We start from the raw sequence: 20,563 nt of genomic DNA on the forward strand, positions 1-20,563 counted from the left end.
CTGAACATGAGCGCTATTATGCAACAATTGCCCATTAAGTGTCTTCCCTTCGTAAAATCAGTTCCGCGGCTAGAAGCAGATTGAACAAGTGGCGGTCCCTGGTAGAGAAGGTAGCAATCTCATCATTCATCCAGCCAGCTGACGGCAAGTTGTTTATGTATGTGGCGAAACACCGCCGTTGCCGCTGGCATGGGAGAAACTAGTTTCCGTTGCATTTTCCTGTTAGGTGCAAGGTCTACCGCTGCGCTAAGGAAAATGAGCGCGCTATCTTAGATGGTCGGATCAGACAAGCAGCAGCTTCTGTTGGCCGAGGAGGGAGATCAGAAGTGCGGGCAACGTCGTCGCTGATGCCGTCGAGGTTCGCCCGCGGGTAGCAGCCTTGCCCGAGGAGGAAATGCCCAGGTGAGCTGCTCTCGGGCCAGGTGGTCGCCGGCGGCGGGCCCCTCTTACTTAACCCGGGACTGTTTGTGGCGTCCAGGCAAGCTTCATGGAGGCTTTGGGTTTGTTCCACTGGGTCTCGGACCTCGACTACTTCAACTGGCTCGTCTGGCTCTTCACACCCGTGGCAGTTGAGTGCGCCTACTTTCCGATCTTCTTGTTTGCTAATACGCGTGCTCCAGGTTTTTGGTGTCGGTTGCGTGCCGGAAAAAGAGAAAGTTACGCGCGTAACAACGTCGGGGCTTTCCTCGGTACGCAGTAGAGAAAGTTTGCGGAACTACCGACGGCAAGCTGCTTGACCGCATTGCTCGAGAGTTGGGTAGTGGATTGGGTCAGTGGCGCAGTGATTGCGAGCGGCCGCTCGGCACGTTTCCGAATGTGTCAAGGGTGCGTTTCATGCGCAATTTCTGGGCCACCGTATGGCGTCGTCTACTGCCCAAGTCCGCCCTCCCTAGTGGGACCTTTGTTTTTTTTTTCCCCTGTTGGCCTTCAACCAGATCGAGCTGCGGATGCTCTGCAGCTAGCGCCCACCTACGACCAGTCGCTTCACAGTTGGTTTCCAAATGAAAGCAGTTCATCCCATTTGCAGCCAGTCGATGCCATTTATATTCCCCATTGAAGATTTGCACCTGGGTCGTGCCGCAGGTGGCCTTCCTGCTCCCGACGCTCATCATCGCGCTGCTCTACTGTTCCATCCTCTTCCTGCACATCTACCGGTACCGGCGTCCTCTGCGGGACGCCTATGCCCGCCACTTTTGGGACGGGGCCCGGTACACTTTGGCGCTACTGTGGTCCGGCCACGGCCGCGTCTGGCACGGTGAGCGAGCCGATCACGTATACGCCGCAGCTGGCAGTCGGGGGCACTGCCCGAATAGGTGGCATACTGACAGCTTGCTGTGATTGCACAGCTGTCGCAGCTGGCATTTGCGCGAGTTGCTCGGATGGAAAAGCGGCGTCGCAGTCTAAATGGTCATTGCAGGTGGTAGTACACACATGGACTGCATGAACCGAAAGGGAGCCTTCCTATTTCCTGTGGCTTTCAAGCAGAACCCCAGGTGGTCGAAATTTCCAGAGCTTTTCACTACGGCGTCCCTCATAGCCTGAGTCGCTTTGGGACGTTAAACCCCCATAAAGCATAAACCAGTACTAACAGGAGACTGTTCCTTGCAACTGCCTTAGCTGCATGGCAAACACTGCCGTTAACATCATCTTTCACACAAACACCATACAGTAAACTCAACAAGTCATGAGCAGCATGTTTAAAATAGAGCACAGCCTCTAGTAACCAGATGCAGTAGTTTTTATGCCATTCACCGGATCAGAGGTAGGCATGCGCCTTTACGTATCATTAGTGGAGCAAGTGCTGATTGTGGCATGCATTTCAATTGCTTGCCCTTTTTGCCCATCCTCAATGCAGGCTACGAAGTCCAAGGTCTCGAGAACATCCCAGACACTGGTGGAGCGCTGCTTGTGTACTACCATGGAGCCCTGCCTCTCGACTATTACTACTTGGTGGCCAGCTGCCTGCTACACAAGCGCAGGCTCATCCGCGGTGTTGGCGACCGCTTTCTCTTCATGGTGCCAGGTCAGTGCTGCTACTCAGGGGAGCAACCTTCCACAGGGTGAAAAGAGAAAACAGTGCAGTGCAATTCCAATCTCTTTTAGCTTTGCTTCCCTGTTTGCAGCACAGCTTCCAGTGTGCTAGCACCAAAACCCCCACTCACTGATTTTGCCACTGTCTGTCTAGGTGGCCCCCTAGGTCGCATGATCTTGCGACATCATCAGAACCTGCCCACTGGATTGTGAGCAAACTGCCCATTGCGGCAGTTCAATTAATGATTGTGTTCGCGAGCGGTTGATCAGGAAGAGCAACATGGGTCTGCCATTACATGGCAGTAGTGCATCGCTTAAATGCTGCACCACTGCATCAGGAGTGTGCATGAGGACTCCCAGCTATCTGTGAATATAAAGTAGAGGACGACCAATTCCACATATATGGGCATCCATTCATGATCAATATTCAAACAACTGCCATCCGTGAACAATGAATCCAAACACCGGAACCAGAGTGGTTAGGCCAGATGCGATTTATTGTCCGTAATTTTTTTTAAACGGCCAGTTTGGCTAGGAGGCATCTCAAAATGCAATCTAAAAGGTAACACACAGAAGAGCCAGTAAATGATCTGCGTGCTGTTAACCCCCGGTGTAGAAGAAAAAAAAACAAAGCAAAAGAAAATAGTTTGAGCAAGGAGAATCAAACTGCATCATGCGTGTTTAAAAACATGGTGCTGATCCATTGTGTCATAGAGCCAGCGGGAACGAGTGCTTGTAATTGTGCTTGTACATTCTCATAATATTTCTCCCTTTTTGCAGTTATGTGGCATTGCTTAATTGGAATAAGCTATGTGAATGCACTGTTGAGAGAATGGGATCATGCTCCAGCATATGATCTGTGCACGAAACAAAATCTGCAACAAGTACCGACCCTTGTATAGCTCAGAGCTTCTCCTGAAATGCTTCTGCCGTGGCTAAGCCACTGGCTTGTTCGTGCTTGGATCTGACAGAGCAGAAGATATAAACCTTCTTCACTCCGCAACACAACGAAGATGCGGTGGCGCTGATGTCAGTAGCGACTCTAGCATGGTAGGCAAAACAGGTTTCGCCCGCCCGTGCCTACCGTAGCTGCCGTAGTTACCGGCAGGACGGCGTGGCTGCATCTTGCCCACACACTGCAGAACCAGCATGTATTCGCCAGCTGCGTCCCTGTGGGATCCATGTAGTAGCACACAAAAAAAAAATTAAATCAGCCTCGATAGGTTTCTCGCAGATTAATACCGCAATAGGCCGCGGTTTGAAGCTCAGTCTGGGTCTCGATCAACGCTGCCAGTCAGTGTATGCGACAAAGGATTCATAGTGGGGCACATAATATGCTCACTCGCCTATACATCAGCATAGCACGCTTAAAACAGCACAAGAAAAAAAACAACGCAGATTTAGCTGTGCATGTAATTATCACCAAATGCCGTTTTGGTGTGCATGAGGTGCCGGCCGGCTCACTGGCAACCAAGCATTGTGTTCTTGTTGATAGCCCAGCATATTTTAACGAGTGTGGAAGCTATACGAACATATAAGGGAGCGATCACTGCACTGAATGTTTACTCGGGACTATTTCTTAATACGAACAACATAATTATACGGGATTCAGAGTGGTCTGCTAAGTTGTGCCATTCTTGCATGGTCACGGTGATATGTTTAGAACAGCACAATTTAATGTGTGCGAAAAGCCATCTAAGCCTCTCTTCATTGCATGATGTGTCGTAAGCTGGTTGATGAGGTTGTGAGTGATCACGAAGTTCGTGTGCAAGAAAACAGCCGCGGGCAGGAATTTCCGAGTTGCAGTGTTCTTTGGTCTTCATTTTTGTCATCGCATCACAGTGGCGGGCAAAGGTTACCATAAAGCATACAGTAACAATAGGAGCAGACCTAGCTGCGTCCACCACAGGCAGTTTGCAGACAAGTGTTATTTTGTCACCTGAGACGCTGCATCTTTCAAACACCCAAGTTGCTCAGCAACCGATTCGTTAAAGGGGTAAACTAAAAGAAACTGTCTGGTAAAACACTGTAACGAGATATTTGGAATTAAGCAATTAAGTGCAGCGCTAGCTTGCAATGCACTGCATGGTTGGTGTGTTAATTAAACGGCGAGTGCTTGTCTGCTCAGCCAAGACAATGCTAGTGCTTTTTCTCACTACTGTTCTGAAGTAATATCATGCTGACTACTACAATGTGTCAAAGACTGGCGATCTGATTCAATGTCTAGAGTAGAGATGAATAATAGTAACGTTTTCTGTTTACCACCAAACACAATGCTCAGTGTCGAGCTAATTCCTGGAAGACACCATGCGTGGTCAATGCAAGCCTGTGTACTTCGAGCAAAATTACTAAGTTCAACGCATGAAACCACTCTTGTGAGTCGAAGAAACAGAAATCGTGCCTACAACTCTTGAAAGCCAGTATTCAGACCTCCCTTTCCTACCGCGAACTCACTAGCGACTGCAGCGCCACCCCATTTGTTTGCAAAAATACAGGTCTATAGATGGGCTCCAGACAGAGCCATTCATTAATGCCACCGAGTTGTTGACTGTAGTGTCGCTGCACATCTACGATCGGTCCCCTTCAACAGGTGTATTCCTGAAGAAAATGAAAATGACCAGAGTCATTGTCATCCACTTTTGGGTTCTTCTAGTACACTGTCTGAAGGAAAGTCATTCCTTCAGAATCAGCCAGCTTTTGCTGAAGCGCTTGGTTTTCTCCAGCTGTCAATTTGGTTTCAGGCAATCCACTGAAGTGGCTCTGATATAGCAAAAGAAAACAATAGTAGAGCTAATTTATAATGGCTGCAGATATAATGAACGTTAGCTTATTATGAACAAGTGCGGTGCTAGGGCAATGGCAATTCGTGGCAACTCGTCTCAGATACAGCAAACAACTTGGCTGCACCGCTCCGTTGTAGCGAACAAGGAGATGCCATAAGCTTCCCCATGCGCGGTTATCAAAGAGCATCTCCCAGCCCTCATGACACCACCCCTGAAAGAACATATTGACCCAAGAGAGTGAGAGAAAAAGGATGGAAAGGCAGGGAGGTTAACCAGGCAATGCCCTGTAGGCTACCTCAGATGTGGGGAGGGGAGCTTAGGGAAAAAAAGGGAAGAAAGAGCGGCAACGAAGCGAGTTTTTCATGTGTCCATTGACCACTATGACAAGGGGACAGAGGGTGCACACTCCAAGTTTATAGTTGAAATTGGAGGGGATGCTTAAGCTCCGCCTTAAGGGTATGCCGCAATGGCATTAATAGGTTAACACCCATATTTGCGGAACTGGTCATTCCCAACTTCACATTCATAGCTCCCTGGGAGTCCTCACACCACTCCATCCGCAATGGTGCAGCAGTTAAGGAATGCACCACTGCTCTGCGATGGCAAGCGCTGCCACTGGTGGGGCTTTTGCGACCCAAGCTGCTCTTCCCGAGCAACCTCTCGCAATCAGTCATTGATTTAACAGCCACCTGCATTGGTCTCAGTTAGCTCACAATTCGGTGGGCAGGCTGTGATGACGTCACAAGGTCACGCGACCTAGGTGGCCCACCTAGGTTGTTTCTTTGGCAGATGGCCACCTGGGCCACCCTACGCCACCCATCTTTTGCTCACAACGCCGGCAATGTTAGCGCCGAATTTTCAACGCTATCGCGTTAAAAGGCAGCATTGAAACAGTAAGTAACCACCAGTAAAGGACAATCCTTGCCTGCATGTTCGCTACGTGGGCAAAGCATTTCAAGTGGAAGAATAAGCGCAGTAGACACGAGAAACGGGCATCACCAAAAGCAAAGCTACTGCCTGAGCTCACTTGCAGGCAGCGTCAGACAGTGGACAGTGCAGTTGATAAATTCTCTGCCATGGGCCTAGGAACAATAGATGAAGCTCTCGAAAACACACGAGATCAGACGCATGTAGATTTGTGGCGACATGTTGTTGATGCATAGCTGGCCAGGTATTTCCTCGGACTGCATTCCTGTGGATCGCAACATCGCAGAGCCACGTGCTCTGATGAAGCCATTGAATGCCAAGTACGAGCACTCCCCCACCGCCAGAAATCTGATTAATGTGACCGACTTGCCACCAGCTGCCGTGGACGTTTCACCTACGGGTAAATTATACCTCATCCCTAAACTTGATTGTTGGCTGCAAGGGTCTCAGTGAGGTGACCATGACTGCACTGAAAAGCCTGGCTGTAGGATCTGCTCTGAACAAGTAGACATACATAATGCAATTTTCTAAAGAAATAAACGCCACTTTTGGTGGAGAGTCCACTTAGTACTAACCTTTGACATAACGAATGGAATCAGCATGACCATAAGGTTCATTATAAGTGGGCTTTACTGTAAATGCATTGGAGAAAGAGCTTTCTGGAATTTACCTCAGTTTATCAAAAGCATTTCACTTTGCAAATTGTGGGGTCTAACATTTCAAAGTGACATTCGTCTTATTGAATTATAACTAATTTATAGATAAATCCTGCCGTTATGGCATTTGGGGCATCAGCCTATCTTTATCGTGCTCGTCCTTGATGCCCTGTGAACCATGTTAGCTAGCGCGAATAAAACAGCGGACAGAAGACTGGACTCATGCTGTTTCTCTGTCTCTGTCCGCTGTTTTATTTGCAGCCAGTGTCTCAGCACCAACTAGCCCAACTGCCTTGTTTAATTGTTTAACCACGATGTTGTATTGAACGCAGAAACACTTTTGTCGCTGCCGTACCTCAGAGCCACAGTTAAGCCCCTCTCCTGTTTCTAGATTTATTCTATGCGGCCATGTCAGTGCACTTCGTAGGAAAGGCTGTCATTCCTACAATGCTCGTACCAAGTAATGCAGCTAACGAGTTATCACCACATGGCAATCAGTTTAAGAACACTTGCTTCAGTGTGCTGAAGACAAATAAATAAACAAAAAACTTTTGAAAGGTAACTACAAACAAAACAAATCTGTGCTTTTCCAGATGCAAAATAAGCCAACTTATGCCAACACTGAACTCATATTAAGGAAAAAAATGTGAAGTACACTTGGACCTAGTAGACACTGTGTGGGCTAATGACACGACATTTTTTTTTTTCCCTGGGAAATCACTTATCCAGAAGCTTCCGCCGCACTTGCTTGCATAGTGCGCTCACTGGCAACCCCATTTGGTGGTCACTGCCATGTTTCTCGCTCCCACCGAGTCTGGTAGCACTTCATGGTCTCGGGCCACACTGTTCACAAATGCGTTGTCCTTGGTGTACTGTTGAGCATTGTTGATATTCTCATCTTCCTCCGAGAAAATGACACTGTACGAGTCACCTATTTAACCCTGTACCTGTTTTAACATCCTTTGCATGCACCTGCAATCCCTTAGCACCGATGATGGACAGTGCTGGCTGCTGTTGCAATTTGTGACATTTATTCAGATGTCGACATAGTAGACGAAGGCTACATTTAAGGTGTGCTGCATGGATCATTAGCTTTGTGGGCACCATTAATTAAGCACCAAACAGAGGATTAAGGCTATTCAGGTTTGAATTAAGCTCGGCCATGCAAATACCATTTTCTTGATTTCAGACTTGCACACAAAGTTGTAGACCTCTACTTTTACAGCAAGAGCTGTAACAGCTTTGTACAAGCCATTCGGTAGAAGCAATGTAGAGGGCACAATGGTAGCCATGTAACACATTTGCAGCTAGGTGGACACCACCAACAGTATCTCTAAGTGCGATTGAGGTGTCCACTGATCCAAGAAGCCTGTTGTGCGCCTTTCCTTTCCTGAAAACGGATGGAGTGTTTTTGAGAAAAGGAAAGATGCATAATTGCCTCAATTTGTAAGTGGAAGGTACCATCACCTCACAGCATGATTGAGGTGTCCTTTGACCCAGTGCTATGCCTTCCCTTTCCTCAAAACCAACGAAGGGTTTAAACTGCAAATAAGACAATGCTGGGAACTAACAAGTGGGCCCTAGAGTGCCAGAAATGCGATCAGGCTGAAGGCCACAAGCGGACGTGAGCATATAAGGTGCCTGTGAAAAGTCAAAATGGCCGTGCCACTCCAGACCTCTTGGCTGCTAGCTTTCGCTTATTAATGGGCTGAGCTGGTAAGCTTGGGTTCAATTTTTTTTCATCAATGCGGCGATGTCATGAGGGATGGGTTTGGGAAAACATGTATCAATTTACAATAACTCTGCTTCTACTTACCGCTGTTTGCTTGTTGCAAGTGTTTATGTTGTTCAGCTATGGAACACTTTCCTTTTTGACCTTGAAGATGATGTAGCATGCTGCTGCGTTGGCCCTTAGCTCCCACCAAAAGTGATGAAATCATGTTTACCAGTGTCATGCTGCAATTGATATTACACGTGTATGTAAATGTCTCATGGCACGGGAAGGATCAAGCTTGTGGTTAGATGCATTGATCAGATGTGTCCAGGGGAATCCCCCTAGATAAGCAAAGCTGATCTAGGGAATTTAACGTGCTCCACCTAGGGATTCTCCTTACACATTGGCTTGCATTGGTCCCGATTTTAATTGCCAGTGTACTGCAGCTCTCCTTGCCATCTGCGAACTGCCCCAATTCAGACCAGGTACGCAAAAGCGGCATTTGGACTTCATCCCTTGACCAGAAGAAATATAGTTTTGACAAAGGTCACGCAACATTCGTTTGTAACTACATGGCTGCACTTGAAAAGGGATATTAGTAGTAAATGATTCAGTACGCTGCTTCTCACGCAGCAGGCTTTTGCAGATGATCACAACATGGAACAAAGTTTTCTACTAGAGGCATAGGGGAGCTAAAACTGAAAAGCTGGCCCCTGCGCAAGCTTCTTGAGCTATGTGATATGGTGCCATAAATTGTGTATCCTGATCGCTGAGGTGTCGCTGTAGCATCGGCATTTAGCAGAGTGGCTGACCTCACGGTTGTTATTGTATCGAATCCCAGCCGTGCTAGTTGCATTTTGGTAGAGGTGAAGTACTAAAATGCTCATGTGCTATGCATTGCCAGTGGATAGCCCTCCACTACAGCATCCTTCATAGCCCATGTGCTGCTTCAGCATGTTAAAACCCCATGCATCACCAGTTGTGTATGCAGAGCATTTGCACACACCTTAGAATACTTTCTAGGTAGAAGCCCTTCCAAACAAGGGTGGATCCTTTCCTATGTTTCTTTCAATTTCCTACATTCTTTTGTGGCTCCAGTTGCATCGGAGCAGCTTTTGTCAAATTATTGAATATCTAATGTCACTAATGGCCATTTCTACACATGCAAATGGAAACCGGTCATAGCAAGCTCTCGAAAATTAAGAACAATGCATTACGACAATGCGCAATTGCTTGTGCATTTACAGTACTGCATATGGTGTTTGTGCCCGTTCTATTCTTTGTGGCCTGCTAGGAATGTTGAGAGGAACAAAAAAAGAAAAACCCTCACAGCAAAGGCATCTTTGGTGAAAAATATTTCACTGCCTCTTTCTGGAGTACAGCAACTTCATGCTGTCAGGTGGTGTCTCAGTGCTATACCCCCGTAGGAAAAACTAAGTCTGTCTGGTAGCGCCCACTCGGATAACGCACTGTGCATACAGTCTTACAGTAAGAATACCACAGAGTAATGTGGCACTGCAACTGTTCAGCTGCCATGAGGTTGACAGGCAGTACCCCCTTTGCCAAAAGTAACCGAGCAACAGGTTTTGGTTCTCAACTGTAATGGAGCCTTTACGGCACAGCTAAAGACCGAAAGGCGTCAAAATGTGAGGAAAAGGGTTCAGCTTGCTTCAATAGATTCAGAGCTTAAGGGCTGCCATAAGTGCTTCGCTACGCAGCTAAGAAACACACCACCGTTGCCCGGTTACTTTCGGCAAAGACTGTCACTTCTGGCAAAAACTGGCATTAGGCATCCTCGACTTTTTGCTGTTTAACATTCACCCTGTCAAACCAGACAGTGTGCACACCAGTATAGTCCTTTTTAGTGCTTCACAGGAATGGCTGCTATGTTAAAGCAGTAGATTACACCAGCAGTAACCACAAGTGCTGTTTGCTTTTTAAGCAGAGTCTCTCTTCTCTAGGTTTCCAGGCAAGAAATTGATTCCAAGCAAATGAATTTCATGTTATTGGTAAATGTATGCTCCGATAAAGAGGACCCAAAAAGGTTCAAGCATAAGGATGTACAAAACCAGCTCTACTAAGATTTGTATTGTTCCTACCAGGGGTGAAATATTGTATTGGCGAAATGTATTATATTGCCAACAGTATGACAAGGCTTCCACTTAGCGTTTGCTGTGTGGAACTCAACACACTGCAAGCAGTGCTGTACTCCGCTCCGTACATAGCAGTCAACACTGTGGAGGTTGCAGAAGCAGTGCGTCCGCAAAACCATATTACTCTGCCACGCATCATTCATTTTCTTGAAGAACCGGTGAGGAGAATTACTTTTCAATGCTCGTTACTCGTGTTCTTGAGTGTGTTCATATACTTTGTTTTTGCTCCTCCCTCGACCCTCACATCATGGCTATCTGATCAAGAAGCCCATGGCCCTTCTGTGCGCTGTGCATCTTCTTAAGCTATACACCAACTTGCCCAGCAACGTGTTTTGCTGCCACGTTTCACACCACCATGCCATTCTTACTTGTTGAAGTCTTGGTGAGCTGCACGACGAAAATATGGTACGAGTTAAAATTAAGTCCAGGACTTTGCCAGTCACACAATGAAATGTGCCTCTGTTCACACCAATTGTATGGCAGACTACTTTTTGGGCGCAGACTCGGCCTGCGCAAACAGGCACGCTAGCTTTGGCAGCGTTCACTGCTATGCATGAAACGAAGTATATGCCTGAGCCTCTTGTTGGCTTGACAATATTACAAGGCAAAACCTCCTTTGCATGGTTCCCATCATAGGTGAAATGCCATATCGGTGGCTCAAGGAAGTGCTGGTTGGCGTGACAGTACTAAGAGGTGCCACCTCTTGCCTTGCAGGCTTCAAAATCCTGACAGAGGTGTTCAAGGTGAGCCCAGGCACAGTGCAGAGCTGTGCCCAGGTCATGCGCGACGGCAACCTGCTCGCCATCGCCCCCGGAGGCGTGCTGGAGGCCCAGTTTGGCGACGAGCGTTACCGCCTGCTCTGGAAAAAGCGGCTGGGATTTGCCAAGGCTGCCATTGAGGCTCGTGTGCCCATCATCCCAGTCTTCACACAGAACATCCGTGAAGCTTTCCGATCAGTCGCCTTCGGCCGAGGTACTGCACACACAAGCTTCCTGTTAGGCCTAAATCACCCCCCCAAATATGCAGTGGCAAGTAAATGAGATTAGCACAAGCCACCGACGACCAGTATGGCAGAAAAAGAGAATCAAACTCGACAATGGCTAATTACTATGCCTGTGTAAGCAGTTCATGCCACTGCACACAGAGGCCACCACAAACTTGTGGCACAGTGAATGGCATAGTGCCACATATCTATCCTCCTCGCACTCCCACTGTGTTATGCTGCCAAAAATGCCGACGATGAAATATGCCTTTAGCTTCTGTTAGATGGCTTTTGCTGAACCTCCCGTTAGGCTTTGGAGTGGGGAAGGCCTTGTAGCACTAGTTTTCCGTTTCTCAACCGCACCTTAAAGCATGCAACTGAAGGTGCATGCGGCATCGGTCTGAACCCCTGTCACAAGCTAGCCTTCAACTTAACTAAAACATGTAAGCTATATGCAAAGAGAAATGCTATAACACCACCTGGAATGCTGTACGACGAACGGTTGCTCAAAACTTTGGTGCGAATGCAGTCTGGAATACTGCCACCACATTGAGGTCAGCCAGTGATGCCATTGCTGGGATTTCATCTACACCTTCATGGATTAGGGGGCGGGGATTGGGGCATGTAGCTTACTTGTGGGGCGTACACTTTGCAATCACCTGCCATGCGACATCGTTTTCACTTGATATGAGTTCACACTGATGTCATAACTGATTAGGCTGTGCATTGCCCAATTACATTAATTAGGTATTAATGAGTGTTTATTAATTTCGATTAGTGTTAACACATTATCTTCGTCACAACATATTACATCATGTGACTTGGCATGATGTGCGACTAGTGACGTCACGTGGTGCCATTTTTGTGGGCACATTTTGCAGACATGTCCTTGAAAGTGAGCTATATAATGCTTTCACATTAATAAATTTAAGGTGCGAACGGTTTCTGGGAGTTTTCTGGCGGCCACTCATTAAGACCTTAGGACATTTTCCCCGGTTCCGTGTAGTCCAATACACTGAGTTTCCCAACTGCTGCCACCGCTTTTTTTTTCTCACCGGGCAAAGAGGCTGAATTGGAGCTCAGACCAAGCAAAACATCCAACTCTTGTCCTGCTGCCGACTGTTCTCGCGACATGCGACCTCGCTTATTCCGGTCCAGAGCGAGTATCACATACTAGTTTTTCATTATAAGAGGATCACTGGCTGCCAGTTAGCTACCAGAACAAGGCAGGGTACTTAGGTCAAATCTTCACTGGTTTCAGAAAAGGTGTTGGGCAAAGCAACACTTTGCGTGTCCATGCTAGACGTTTGAGCCGCTGTCTACAGACTTGTAGCATCTATGTATTGCAAGTGGGGCACAAACCAGCAAACACCATATTCATGCAGACCATTTTGCCACCAGTAATACAGCAGAACCTCGATTATAAGACTTTCAGGGGACCGTGTGAAACAGCCGTATTATCAAAATTCTTGCACAAGTGATGCATTCGTGTAATGAAAGCATCCGCTACTCTGACTTTCAAAAATTCATTCATGTTTGTTGCCCCTCGCGTAATAAAAGCGCCAGTTCTGTGAGAATCAGTTCAGAGACTGCGCGCAGCCAAGCTTTTCAGCATCGAAGAGGCGGCTTTAGACGATGTGCACGAGCACTCTGTCCCCCCCTGCACCAACATTAAGGGGGACCCTGGTCTTCGGAAAAAGAAAGTTTAGTCACAGTTGTGCAGCCTGCCAAGAACCTGAAATTAAATGGCACATAACATTGCACATAAAACAAGTCCACTTATACAATATGTTGTGCAAGTCTTTTTGGACAAAGCATGCAATAAATTTCGCTGCAGGGAACTTGCTAAAATTAAAATGCATGCCATTGGTTCGTCTTGGCATCAAGGAATGCAATAAGGGTAAAATTATCGTCTTGCCTATCATAGAAGTTGAGTTATGGGGTTCTGAAGTTGCCACTTCAGAAATGGGTAGAGAAGTTTGTATCCTGTTTCTGGAGTGGCAAATTAAAAACCCTATAACTCAAGTTCTATGATAGGTAGAATGATAATTTTACCCTTATTGCATTCATTGATGTCATGAAAAAGTAATGCCATGCATTTAAGAAAGTTCCCTGCAGCAAAGTTTCTTGAAACTTCTCTCCAAAAATTACATAGCATATTGCATACGTGTACAAGGACGACATATTTAGAACTGGCACACCAAAATACACGCTCTCTGAAGACTTCACTGCGACTTTGTTAATAAAGATCTTTTCTAAGACCATGGTCCCTTAAATAAACATCACATGCGCCTCAAAAATGATTTGGACAACGTGCCAGAAATATGGCTGCTCCAACCATTGAAAATTTGTTTTTGAGGAAAGGAAATGACAGTAACTGTCTCACATCTTGGTGGACACCTGAACCGTATGGTAAGGGAAGGGATAAAGGAGGGACAGAGAAGAAAGAGGTGCCCTAATGGAGGGCTCCCCAATAATTTCAACCACCTGGGAATCTAATGTGCACACAGCACAAATTTCGCCTCATCATACGCGGCCGCTGCGGTCGGGTTCGAACCCAGGTACTTCCGATCGGTAGACGAGCGCCTCAACCACTGAGCCACCGCAGCGGGCTTCGAAGACATTTTGCGGTGCACAGTGCAACTATGCCAGCGACGCATCTATTAATTCTAGAACCGCTGCGTCTGCGGCAGCAAAAAAGCATTATTTCGCCTGCAACATGAATGTCCCAGCGGTACACTTTCCACAGCTATCTACAGGGTGACGGCACACTGCTTCATCGATATCACTAGCCTTAATTTTGTGGGGATTTGCGCTGTCTCGAGGGCAGCCTGTGTTACTCCCTTTCGACTCCTGCTAATGGAGGCGTGGTACAGCTCTGGACACCACAGTCAGCAGCATTTGGCACCAGAGTAGAGTATGCCCGCCACACACATCTGCTGCAGCCCGCTCCCAGGTTGCAGTGGACACCAGGTGCAATACACTGCTTGTGTTTGTATCGCAGTGTCTGCGAAATAAATATGTGTACTGTGAATGTGCTAATCTCTTGGAGCGAGAGAGCACACGTGCGCGGCAAGAGCAGACTATATAGTCAGATGCAACTTAAGTCTGCAGTGAAGCTCCGCCCACATGCAGGACCGCCGCACAGAATTCCTCCACGACAAACAAGTAGTTCGTTGTTAAAACTTTTCTAGTTGCCTGAAAAGAAACTAACCACAAGAAAAAAAATTGTAAGCAAAGTCAAGAGTCCGAGCCATCGACATAACTGTTGTGCGCTCATTGCGCTCTTCTGTCCTGATTTCTACCACCAACTTGGCTGATGTCACGTCTACCAATAAAGTGCTCCGCCAGTCGCACGAAGCAGGGCGTGCATATTTTTCTATCGTATATAATCAAGGCTTATTTTAATGCATTTTCCCTATGGGAGATTCGCAGGACCCACCAATTCGTCGTGAAACGGGGGATGCATAATCAGGGTTCCACTGTAGTATTTTTTTTACCCCAGAATTTCTAGCATCATTCGCATCGTGAAAACAGTCCTTCCACAATCCCTTATGTTTTAACTTGACATTTTGTGGTTGCATTTCAATGTTACAATTTCCACTCATTGCGACACTGTGCATGCCTGCAAAAAAATAGCCGCTTATTTGGCTTTCGTGAGGCCTGAATTCATTGGAAAAATCTCCTGAATGGAAATAACCAGCTAATACAGGATATACAAAGCGAAAGATGTCGGCGTTCACTGTGTTCATTGTCGTTGACAAGAGCGACACCTGGAAAGGCTAAAAGCAGGTATCTACAACACAGAAACTGAACCACGTGGTACAAAGCTTGCACGCTTAAACAACAGTTTATTCACGTGCTCAGACACTGAGCTGGCACAGCTGCTTCCCAGTCCAGTCCTTTACATGCACAGGCACATTTTTCACAATGGTGCAGGTCTGTTCAAGAGGCTGTACGACAAGACGAGACTTCCCATTGTGCCCATCTACGGAGGGTTCCCCGTAAAACTGAGGTGATGTGAATGCCTGGCTGCTTGGTACTTGGAAACGGAAGTTTGGGGAGGGGAACGTGATAAACCACCGACCGGACTGTTGTCGTTGAACCTGTATTGCAGGACCATAATCGGGCCGCCCATTCCATTTGACCCGAACGTGTCGCCTTCAGAACTGGCCCACAAGGTGAGCCACCTACAAACTGAATGACTGGAGGGAAAACCAGTGCACTAATTCAGAGAGCATTCTCCGTTTTGCACAAAGCAAGCTGTGGAGCCCTACGGTAACGCATACAGCCTAGCTTTTAGTAGTGCACTACACGTGTGTTTGCATGCATCGGGGCGTAGCGGGGAAACAGTTCATTAAAACTTCCGCAGTGGCGGGCAATTCCAATCCAAATTTCAAAAATGGTAAGATATCTACACTTACTGTACATTTCAGAGTATTCAAAACATCACTGTGTTCTACCGTGAATACTCTGCATTGATCACACACCTCCTTTCATGCTAAAATTTCGTGCATTCATGCATAAAACATTTGCATTAGAATTGTCCCACCACATTGGAAGCAATCAAATTTGAGGACAGCTGTGTCAGAGGCCTAAAAAGTCTTGCGGTTACCAATGTCTTGCGGTCACTTCTTTTTTTTCATATCCAACACTAGGTCTTGAGGGCACAAGGCAGTCGAGAGCCCAGAACCGCATAAGGCCGCTGGATTGCTGATAACAAAAATTTTTCTTCCTCCAGCTTGGCGAAGCCGGTGTGTATGTGTGTGTGTGTGTGCACCTCCACAGGCGTCCACTGCAGTGGAGGCCCTCATCCGAGAACACCAGGAGATCCCCGGGAGCATTGTGCGGGCTCTGGCGCAGCGTTTCAACCGGACCTGAAGGGGGCAAGTGGCCCCAAGAACTACCGGGGCGTGGGCTTTCGCCGGATGGCTTTGCGGATGCGACGCTGCTGCATGGGTCCACCACTGCTGCCCGTGGCGCTGAATGGGTTTTCGGTCTCCGACCTGCACAACCACCCAGGGACCAACCAAAAGAGCATTGCAACTCACTCCAGCAGCTACACTACGCAGAAGAGAAAGGGGAACACACATTGAATAAATCTCTACCACGTGGGGTGCACTACCAGAAAGACCCGCCTGTGGAGAAGCCAATAATGTGCAGTCTTTGCCAGAGGTTTGCATGCCCTCCAGTGTTAAAACTGTTGCTGGGTGTGCAGTGGTGCAGACACACAAGGCATCGAAGATGGATCCAGTCGTGTGTGTGAAGCGGTCTGAATACTTTTGATGAAAATTGTTTAGCTTAGTGCCTAAGCAGTCTCCCAAGAGGTGTGAGATGCACGGATGGACTTGGCCACTTCAAAGGACACACTGAGAGCACCAGCTTCTCAACTGTTTTGTTAGGTATTGTACTAAGACATTGTGAAAGCATGAACAAACGTGCGGAAGGCACCCTGTAAGATAGCACTGTGTTAGAGCCCAGTTATGTGCAGCTTCCAGTAAACTATCGAGTTCAAGAGCCTGTGAGCAGTCTTTTCACACTACATATAGCTTTGCAAGATGATGGCAGTCACTGCTGATTCAAAAGGACACTGACAACAAAGTGTTGAGAACAAAATGAAGTTGGCCTGTATCGAGAGTACTGCATTCTGATGACACAGATGCTACTTTCACTGAGGACAGAGCTTTTATAATGTATAAAAGGCTGAAGGGAACAAGGGTCTTAAGGGTCGAAACATCAAGAAAAATTCAAACACATTTTCTCAAATATGCAGCCCATATTCTTTTATCTATGAGGTTTTTCCTTTGTTGGATGAAGCTGTCGTTCTAATTTATAATTGCAATTTATACCTCTTCAGTTTTCCCTCATTTTCTCAAACAATTTTGGCTGTTTTCAATATTACAAGAACACATGCTAGCGGATTGAAGCAATTTCGCAGCACTGAATTTTCGAATTAGGAGTAGTTTGGAGCAGAAGAATGCCGATTTAGGAGCAGTTTGGAGCACTAAAATTTCCCTTTTGGAACAATAAAACATTGATTTAGAAGTGCTTTTTCAGCATGTAGCTTTTGCTTTCTAGATCTCTTAGATTGGCAAGCAATGCTGGAAAAGTGATGTAAAGGTGCTACATCAAGGTTTCTCATTATTGGCATGCGGAAGTATCAGATCTGTCTCCAATTCTAAGCTTTAAGCAGTACAATTGAGAAGACACCTTTTGGGAAATTATGTCACTCAATGTTCACTTCAAGGACACATAATTATAACTTGTGAGCATAGTACATCATATGTGCCGATGTGTGACTCTCCACTTTTCTTTACAGAGTGTAAAAGGCTTTATTAAATCCCCTCTGTATTGTAACGGAAAACAGGGAGACAGGTCGCTAACCAGCAGAATACAGCAAGCAGCCAGCCAGCCAGCGCGAGACACTTCGTCTTCGAAGACACTTCAGCGCCACCTGAGAACACCAGGTGGCATTACTCCCCCTCCAAAAAAAAAGAAAAACAAAAGCGGGGTTGCAGTATGGGCAGTGGAAAGAGAAAAAAAAACAGCACAAGCACACAAAAATGTACAAGGGAGGTGGGCGAAGGTGTCCCACGCGAAAACTAGCAGAACACTGAGCGTACTATCCATTACCGCGTGAAGTAGGGTTTCATGCGGACAACGTGCACAACCTCAGAGCGGGGTGGACGACGCTGAAGCTGCACAGACCCGTCAGGAAGAACTTCGTAGGTCACTTCGGTGACGCGGCGCAAAACTCGGTACGGTCCAAAGTAACGGCACATCAGTTTTTCAGACAAGCCTGGGCGGCGTACCGGGGTCCACACCCAAACTTGGTCTCCCGGATGGTATTCGACGTGCCGATGACGGAGGTTGTAGCGGCGTGCATCCGTGCCCTGCTGCCGCTGAATGTGAAGACGGGCAAGTTGACGTGCTTCCTCGGCGTGCTGAGCGAACTGCTCGGCGTCTGGCGTGAGTGGGTGGTCATCAGTGCTGCATGGAAGCATTGCATCCAGCATCGTCTGAACGTCACGTCCGTAGACCAGACGAAATGGTGTAAATCGGGTCGTCTCCTGGGTGGCCGTGTTGTAAGCGTATGTGACGTACGGGAGAATCTCGTCCCAGGTTTTGTGCTGCGAGTCTATGTACATTGCGATCATGTCGGCGATCGTTCTGTTGAGTCTCTCTGTGAGCCCGTTCGTCTGTGGGTGATAGGCAGTAGTTTTGCGATGGTTCGTGTGACTGAGCTCGAACACGTCGCGCATGAGCTGTGCCGTAAACGCCGTACCTCGATCAGTGATTACGTGGGACGGTGCGCCATGACGCAGCACGATTTGTTGCATAAAAAACTGGGCGATCTCAGATGACGTATTGCGCTGCACCGCTTTAGTTTCCGCATACCTTGTTAAATAGTCGGTCGCGACTATGATCCATTTATGACCGGCCGATGACACAGGGAATGGGCCCAGAAGATCGATGCCGACTTGATCAAAAGGCGTCCGAGGGGGTTCAATAGGTTGGAGCAAGCCCGCTGGCTTGAGAGGAGGCGCCTTACGACGTTGGCAATCGCGGCAGCCTCTGACGTAACGCTGGACGGCGTGAGAAAGTTTGGGCCAATAATACGCCTGGCGCACGCGTGCAAGTGTGCGGGCAAAGCCCAAGTGGCCGGAGGTCGGCTCATCGTGACAAGCAAGAAGGATATCGGCGCGGAGATCTGCCGGAACGACGAGGAGGTGCGCTCGGTCAACAGTGCTGGAGTTTTTCTTAAACAAAATGCCGTTCCGGAGACAGAAGGCCGGCAGGTTTCTAGAAAATTGTCGGGGTACGACAGAAGCTCGGCCCTCCAGATAATCAATGATAGGTCGCAGGTCTGGGTCAGCTCGCTGGCGGGTCATTAGGTCTAAGGCGCTGACAACTCCAATAAAACCACTCTCGTCCTCTATGCTATCATCCGCTAACCCGACGGGCGCGCGAGAGAGTGCGTCAGCGTCTTCGTGCGTCTGGCCAGATTTGTGCACAATGGTGTAATCGAATTCTTGGAGGCGGAGGCTCCATCGGGCTAGGCGCCCCGATGGGTCGCGAAGATTTGCAAGCCAGCACAACGAATGGTGGTCGGTAACTACTTTGAACGGGCGGCCGTAGAGGTACGGACGAAATTTCATGGTTGCCCACATAACCGCAAGGCATTCTTTTTCTGTGGTCGAATAGTTTGTTTCAGCGCGAGAAAGCGTGCGGCTTGCATACGCGATGACCCTTTCCACGCCACCTTGGTGTTGGACGAGTACGGCGCCGAGGCCGACGTTGCTCGCGTCGGTGTGGACTTCGGTTTCAGCCTCTTCATCAAAGTGCGCAAGAACAGGGGATGTTAGCAGTCGTCTGCGCAGCTCGGCAAAAGCCTCCTGCTGCTCGGCAGCCCACACGAACTGTATCATTGCGCGTGAGGTGGTACAGGGGTGCGGCAATCTTTGAAAAGTTGGCGATGAAGCGGCGGTAATATGCGCACAGACCCAAAAAACGTTGCACACTTTTCTTTGTTGCAGGAACAGGAAAGTTGGCGACGGCAGCAGTTTTCTCGGGGTCGGGCTTAACGCCATCGGCACTCACGAGGTGACCGAGAAACTTCAACTCTTTGTACCCAAAGTGGCACTTCTCGGGCTTTAGCGTTAAGTCGGCCGATCGGAGGGCATCTAATACTGTCCTCAGGCGTTCAAGGTGTTCGGCAAAGGTTTCGGAAAATACGACGACATCATCGAGATAAACCAAACAAGTTTGCCATTTTAGTCCAGCGAGAACGGTATCCATCATCCGCTGGAAAGTTGCCGGCGCTGAACATAGCCCAAAAGGTAGCACTTTAAATTCGTACAGTCCGTCGGGTGTCACGAACGCCGTTTTTTCGCGGTCCCGCTCGTCGACCTCTATCTGCCAGTACCCACTCTTTAAATCAATGGAGGAGAAGTACTGGGCGCGACGAAGTCTGTCGAGCGAGTCGTCGATACGAGGCAGCGGGTAGACGTCTTTTTTGGTGATGTTGTTCAGTTTCCGATAATCCACGCAGAAGCGGAGTGTCCCATCCTTTTTCTTCACCACCACGACAGGTGAAGACCAGGGGCTGCTGGAAGGTTGAATGATTCCATCTGAAAGCATCTCCTTCACCTGCGTTTGGATCGCCTCACGCTCCTTCGGTGAGATACGGTACGGCTGCTGATGGATGGGGCGGGCATCGTCGGGCGTAATGATGCGGTGCTTGAGAAGAGCCGTTTGCCGGACTTTCGACGAAGAAGCGAAACAGGAGGAGTATTCAAGTAGGAGGGCACGTAGTT

The 20,563-nt window shown here is 47.9% G+C and overlaps 2 protein-coding genes across 2 annotated transcripts in view; one reads left to right on the forward strand and one right to left on the reverse strand.

The window, feature by feature from the left end:
- Window positions 1-107: 107 nt before the first annotated feature.
- Window positions 108-17,294, forward strand: LOC144106391 (DGAT1/2-independent enzyme synthesizing storage lipids). Its single transcript, XM_077639189.1, has 8 exons — window positions 108-402; window positions 479-568; window positions 1,084-1,255; window positions 1,856-2,023; window positions 10,979-11,236; window positions 15,186-15,261; window positions 15,364-15,427; window positions 16,035-17,294. The coding sequence occupies exons 2-8, from the start codon at window positions 488-490 to the stop codon at window positions 16,125-16,127; spliced, it is 912 nt and encodes a 303-aa protein (XP_077495315.1). The 5' UTR covers window positions 108-402; window positions 479-487; the 3' UTR covers window positions 16,128-17,294.
- LOC144106387 (uncharacterized) overlaps window positions 15,078-20,563 on the reverse strand; it is a 71,573-nt gene continuing 66,087 nt past the window's right edge. The window contains exon 17 of the mRNA XM_077639180.1: window positions 15,078-16,252. Coding sequence (XP_077495306.1) covers window positions 16,150-16,252 — 103 coding nt within the window. The 3' untranslated portion in view covers window positions 15,078-16,149. The remainder of the gene's footprint in view (window positions 16,253-20,563) is intronic.

Source organism: Amblyomma americanum, chromosome 10 (assembly GCF_052857255.1).
Source record: "Amblyomma americanum isolate KBUSLIRL-KWMA chromosome 10, ASM5285725v1, whole genome shotgun sequence".
In the NCBI taxonomy this organism is placed as follows: Eukaryota; Metazoa; Arthropoda; class Arachnida; order Ixodida; family Ixodidae; genus Amblyomma; species Amblyomma americanum.